Below are 6,113 nucleotides of genomic sequence, written 5' to 3'. Positions count from 1 at the left end.
AGGCTGCTGGGCAGAGGGCGGCCACAGCGGGGACTACATGGGGACAAGCGGGCGGCGCGCCCTGCGACGTGAAGTGTGGCCAGCGTGCGCGCTCTGGGCGCTCAGGGGCTGGCAGGAGCCTGCGCCGGGTTCCAGGGGGCGTCACCCCGAGGGAGAGCGCTAGGCCCCTCGGGGTGGTCGCCCGCGGGGGCTACACCGCGTTCGCGCAGTCTGGGTTGCTTCACCTCAGAGGGGAGTTGCGGTGGCCGCACTAAGCCCGCGACCCCCGCCTCCGCCAGGGGCGCCCCGAGCCCGGCCCCGGCCGACCCAGGCGCGGCAGAAGCGGGAGGAAGCCGGGTCAGCGGAGCGCCCCTGGCCGGAGCAGGAGGCTCAGGTGGACACGGCGGCCAGGTGGACGAGCGCCGCACGCGCCCCAGGGCCAGGTGCGCTGAAACAAGGCGCGCTCCGGGGCGAGGCAGCGAGCGAGAGCGCGCGCCCGGCGGTGCGCGAGATCGGCCCGGACGAGGGGGTCTTCCCGGGGCCGCGGGACCTCCAGAGCCGCCCCCGCCAGGCTGCGGGGCACCCCGCGCCCGCTCGGCCCCGCGCCCCGCCCGCCGGGGGCCGGGCCGCCGCCGACCCCGCCGCCCGCGCGCCGGCAGGGGGCGCCCGCGCGCGGCTAAAAGGCTCCGCGGGCGGCCCGCGGCCTCAGTGGCGGAGCGCGGCGGCCGGTGCGCGGCCGGGGCGGCGGGCAGGGCGCACAGCGCGCACAGCAGACGGACGGCGCCGGGGACCCCGCCGAGGCTCCTCCCCGTTGCCCAGACTCCGGCCAGCCGCCCGCGTCCCCGCGCGCACCCCGGGCTCCCGATGGCCCCCGAGGCCGGGGCGCCCCCGCGCGTCCCGCGCCCGCTGCCCTGGGCGGCGCTGCTGCTCCTGGCCGCGCTGCTCCCCGTCGCTTCCTCGGCGGGGGCCCCAGGTACTCTCGCGCGCTGCTCGCCGCCGGTCTGTCCGCCCCGCCGGGCCGCCGGCGATGTGCCGGCTGCGGGTCGCGTCCGGGAGCGCGGGGGCGCGGGCGCCGCCGCGGGACCGGGAGGCGCGCTCGAGCCGTCTGCGGGCCCCGGGGCCGGGGGCCGGGGGATTCGGGCACAGAAAGACGGACACGGCCGGCGGCGACCCTGCACGGGGCAGCGGGCGCCTTTCCGGACCCAGTTTCCCCGGGGTGGGGTGGGTTCACCTGTCCCGACCGAGCGGCACCCCCGAGATGCCGGAGGGAGGCTCCGAGCTGCCGCGGGGCCGTCGGGGGCCCTGCGCGCCGGAGGCAGCCGGGCTCCTGCGAGCGCCGGCACGGGGCGCTTTGGGGGCCACGCGAAAGCGTTGGTCCCGAGGGGACTGGAGTGGGTGGGGAGTTGGGGTCCAGAGAAGCCACCGTCCCCCGAAGCTGGGCTGGCGCCAGGGTGGGTGCTGCTTGCGGAGCGACGCTTTGCAAAAAGATGCTGGTGCCCTGGGGGGCGGGAGGGGGGGAGGCAAGTGCATATGTGCGTGAGTGTGGGGGAGTGTTCATCCCCGAGCCTTTGGGGGGGTCCTTGTTCCCCCTCCTGCAGGCCTTGGCGCCTTGGAAGCAACGTGGCTTTTATTTGTGGGGTCGGTGTGTAGAGCTCCAAGGAGTGGCCGTTTGGGGTCACTCACTCGCAGGAATTCAGAGGTGGTGGCTTGTCCTGGATGCTACTTGGTGCCTGTGTAGCTCTTTCTGGGAGGGCGAGGGGGAGAAGCGGGGCTCACCCTGCTCCCCGCCTTTCTGAGGCAGGACGCCCATGCTGGGGGCAGCCTTGGGCTCAGTCCTGGACGCCCAGAGCCACTTTGTCATCAGGGGCAGTGCTGGCCACGGGTCTCTTTTTCCCTCTGGGCTTTTGGGATGTCTAGGAAACACTTCCCGAGTGTTTTGTTTGGTCCTCGACTGGAATAAATCTGTTCTGAAGTCTTCCAACGCCCCCACCCACGGTCCTTGGCTTTGGTTTTCTAAGTTACATTTTTCTGAGTGCTGAAAGAGCTTTTGTCTTTGGAACGGGGTCCACGATCTCCGTGGAGCCCCCCTGCTCTGTGCCTTTTCGGGTGCCCCTGCCACCTGCCCCGAGGCTGGCGGGTGAGGCTGGCTCCGAGTCTGCAGCCAGGGCGGTTTGCGATGGCCCCGGGAGCCGGTGATTCACCGCCCTGTGGAATGTGGGAGCTGGAAGGCTCCCGGCTGCTCTGTGCTGACGTGGGCTCAGCCTAGAGACCGACAAAGGAGGACTAGCACAGTTCACAGTGGACGGCCACCCTGTTTCCACGGATAATGGAAAGAAACGGACACAGCTTCTGGGGCTGGCTCCCTGAGCTGTGCGAGACACCGTGGGCCCACAGCGTATGCCGTGGGCTCCTGCCCGGCTGCCTGGCTCCACACAGCCAGGCGCTGCTCCAGTGTTGTGTTCTGGGTCTGGAGGCAAGGCCATGGGCAGGCGCTCCCTGCCTCGGGTGGAAGTAATGCTTGGACAGAGCAGGCTGCCCCTGCCGGGCCTGGCCCCACCCCCACACCAGAATCTCCCCTTGGGAACGGCAGACCCCCAGAGTGCCACAGGCTCTTTTCTTAAAGCAGAAGTAACTCGCAAGGCACCATAAGACCCTTCAACTCAGGGTCAATTAAAGCATAAAGCAAAAAACAAGCAATGCCACCCCCACCTCCGTCCCTACCATGGGCTACCCTGCATCCATGAAAATTGTACGATAGGATACATTTTTCTAAAAGCCCACAGACGCACACCCAAACACGCCCGCATCCACGGTGGAGGTCTTCGGGTGGCCAAGGCTGATTTTGGTCTTCTAGAAGTGCAAAGACCCTTTCAGAGACTCCTTGGAGCCAGAACTAGTCTCAGAGGAGCTCTGAGATGCTGTCTGGCCTCTCCCACCGTGCTGACGTTTGCACTGAGGGTGCAAGAGCTTGGCAGGTAAACCTGCAGCTCCTGGCCATGGATCAGGGCCTGGGCGTCGGGATGCACTGGCAGGCATTGGCTTTTTCAGGCCTTAGCAGTAAAAAAAAAAAAAAAAAAAAAAAAAAAAAAAAAAAAAAAACAAAGACATGCCGTGTTCCAGTAACAATGTCCTTGATGCTACAGTAAAAACAGTTGATTTTCATCACCTCTACTCTGGAATGCTTGTCTTTTTCGGATTCTGTGTAAAGAAGTGAGAAGGACCCCTGACGTGCCATTACTGACAGGCCAAGCTCAGCAGGAGCCACAGGGCGAAGCACGTGGGTGATCATTCGGGTTGTGGGTTGAACCAGGTCCTTCCTTTTCCTTTTCATAAAACACAACGCTCACCAGAAGAACAAGTACAGACAGACCCTAGTTATTCAGGCTGGGGTCTTCGCGGTCCTTTCCCTGACGATGGGTGAAGGAGCCCGCTTTCTCCAGTGAATGAACTGCAGGTATCCCAGATTCCAGGTGAAAATGCAGATGTTGCCATGTTGTCTCCATCACCATAAGCTTGAGAGCCTCCCGATGCTTACAGATTTTCTAGTGAGATCGATGGTGATACAAAGGCTAAAGTTCTGTTATAAATCTTGTTGTCATCTTGGGGACCTGCTTTACCAAGTGAGCCCATAAATCCAAATGGCCAGTAGGCAGTGTTGCAAAAACATTGCAAGCCTAAAAGATCCATTGCAAGTACAAGAGAGCCCAGTGGGTCTGTACTGTAACAAAACGTAGCAAAATGTGGCCAATGCCTTATATGGTTTCAGATTCCCTAGTGCAGCTAACCTTTGAGAAGCGTCTACCTGATGAGTTTTGGTGTAGTATCAAAGGTTTTCCAAAATTCACTGGAAAAGCTACTGAAAATTTTTTTCAACCACATATTGTGTGAGACCAGATTTTCTTCAAAACATATGGCAACAAATTGAACAGATAAGCGGAGCGGAGAGCCAACGATCTTCTCTTGAGTAGCTTTGCCAAAATATAAAAACAATGCTGCTCTTCTGATTAGTTGTTTTTGTTTTTGGAAACAGTCTTTTTTTTTAAATAAAAATATTTTTGTATCAACATATAATGGCTTAGTATTTTTAAGAGGAGTTAGCCAGCATTTTAAACGTATCTTATGTAGATAGGTATGAGTAACACCCCAGACGTGACCTGGGTGGTCTCTCGTTCCCTGAGCAGAGGAAACAGTGCAGAGACCAGGAGCTCTGAGAGCCAGGACATACCGGAAGGGCCGCCTGGGGTGGGGTGCAGCACTGTCACCCGCCCCTGGTGGCCGTGGCTGGTGAACCTGCCCTCCTCCAGGAGATGCCACATGGAGAGTGCCCCCCCCTATGAGCCTGCAGAGCTCTGCCACGGCTGCTTCCGTGTCGAGATCCGCAGGGCCCCCCTCCCAGGGCCGGCGTAGTCGTCAGCCCAGCAGGAGCCCCGGTGCTGTGGACTTGGGGGCTGCACCAGGGTTGCAGAGTGCTGGTTTTAGTGCACACCCTTGCATGCTGCCAGCGCCATCCACACCTGTGCTCAGGCCACACGGCCCTGAAAACAGGAAGGGCAGGGATGGGGGGGGGGGGCTGTACTGGCTTCCTGTGAGCTCAGGCCTAGTGGTGTGGAGCAGTGCAGGTCTGGTGGTCCAAGCTCCAGGTGGGCCTCGCTGTGCTCCTCCGGGAGGCTGCAGGCCAGACTCCGCCTCCTTGCCTTTCCCACCGCTGCAGGTGCCCGCCTTCCTCGGTTGTGGGGCTGAGGACATCTCGGGGAACCTCCTCCTGTCCACCTCAAGGGATGAGGCGGGGCGGGGGCCCAGGAGCCAACGTTTGAGGAGCTGCCGCGTGGTGGCCTGGGCTGACTTCAGGGCATTCGGGCTTCCTGGAGCTGTAACCCAACCTCTGCAGTCAGGAGCTGGCATTTCCGTTAGAAGACTCAGAGGCGAGCATTGCCAGCTGCAGGAAGGGAGAGAGGAGAGCGCCCCGTGTGTGTGTTCCCCTGGAGTGTGTTGGGATGCATAGGACCCTGGCCCTTGGCTGTCTTTGGGTGGGGCTCTGGGGCGGCCGGTGTTCCACTCAGCTTTCACAGAAGTAGATTAGGGGTCAGGGAGTCACTCGCTGTCCCCATGAGTGAGCGTCCTCCCTTCCTTCCTCCTAAAAGTTGCTGCTGTTTTTGCAAAGTCCTGAGTGTGTCTCCGGGAGCTGGCAGGCAGCAGTGCCTGCACGCGGCGGCCCTTAGAGGGCGCTGCTGGCCTTCCCGCCCACCACGGGCCCCTTGGGTCCGCCGGGCTGCAGGGAATTCGGCGGTAGCTGCTGCTTCATGGAGATAAGAGAATCAGCAGTGCTGCTCCCGTGAGCGTAGCATAGCCACGGAGAAACTGCTGCTGGCCAGGCCTCCTCCCCGGGGAAGGGATGCACCGTCTCGAGAGTGCAGCCTGCCCAGCTCTGTTCTCAGCGTCAGGAGCTGCAGCTGCACGGGTTCTCCTCCTCTTATAACTGGAGCTTAGAGTGCCTGAGCATCGGGATCCGCGAATGCAATCTCGTTCGATTTTCACAGTGACCTTGGAAGGCGGGAAGCCCTCATCCTACTGCGTGGGAACCGAGTTCACGCAGTCTACCTGGTTTCTCAAGGCCCCCGGTCTGGTTCGTGGTCGTCCCAGGATTTGAATCTCAATCTCCCACCTCCAAACTCTCCGCCCTCCCTGCCTGCACCCTACGCTGAACACTTGCAGCTCTGGGTGCATCCCATATTCCCGGGGCCTGGCTCATAGCCTGGTGGTGTGAGTGCCATGGCCAGCACTTTTTTTTTTTAAGATTTTATTTATTTATTTGAGAGGCAGAATTACAGTGAGAGAGAGAGAGAGAGAGAGAGAGAGGTCTTCCATCTGCTGGTTCACTCCCCAAATGGCCGTAACTGGGCTGATCTGAAGCCAGGAGCTTCTTCCGGGTCTCCCACATGGGTGCAGGGGCCCAAGGACTTGGGCCATCTTCTACTGCTTTCCCAGGTGCATTGGCAGGGAGCTGGATTGGAAGTGGAGTAGCTGGGGCTCGAACTGGCGCCCATGAGGGATGCTAGTGCTGTAGGATGGGGCTTAAAAGGGGGGGCATGGATTTACATTGCAAAAGGTGTCCACAGTGTGTTAGTAACATTCTT

At 61.2% G+C, this 6,113-nt stretch overlaps 1 protein-coding gene across 3 annotated transcripts in view; it reads left to right on the top strand.

The window, feature by feature from the left end:
* Positions 1 to 708: 708 nt before the first annotated feature.
* The window catches only part of FNDC1 (fibronectin type III domain containing 1), a 97,524-nt gene continuing 92,119 nt past the window's right edge, over positions 709 to 6,113 (top strand). For all 3 annotated transcript variants that reach the window (XR_016233583.1, XM_051854192.3, XM_051854191.3), the window contains exon 1: positions 709 to 952. Coding sequence is in view for 2 of the 3 variants with exons in the window: in XM_051854192.3 (XP_051710152.1) it covers positions 844 to 952 (109 nt within the window). In the remaining variant the exon portion in view is untranslated. The remainder of the gene's footprint in view (positions 953 to 6,113) is intronic.

Source organism: Oryctolagus cuniculus, chromosome 5, assembly GCF_051225735.1.
Source record: "Oryctolagus cuniculus isolate XC-2025 breed Fujian yellow rabbit chromosome 5, ASM5122573v1, whole genome shotgun sequence".
NCBI classification, from domain to species: domain Eukaryota; kingdom Metazoa; phylum Chordata; class Mammalia; order Lagomorpha; family Leporidae; genus Oryctolagus; species Oryctolagus cuniculus.
The sequence above is the reverse complement of the archived record's forward strand: the minus strand, read 5'-3'. Positions and strand labels throughout refer to the sequence as shown.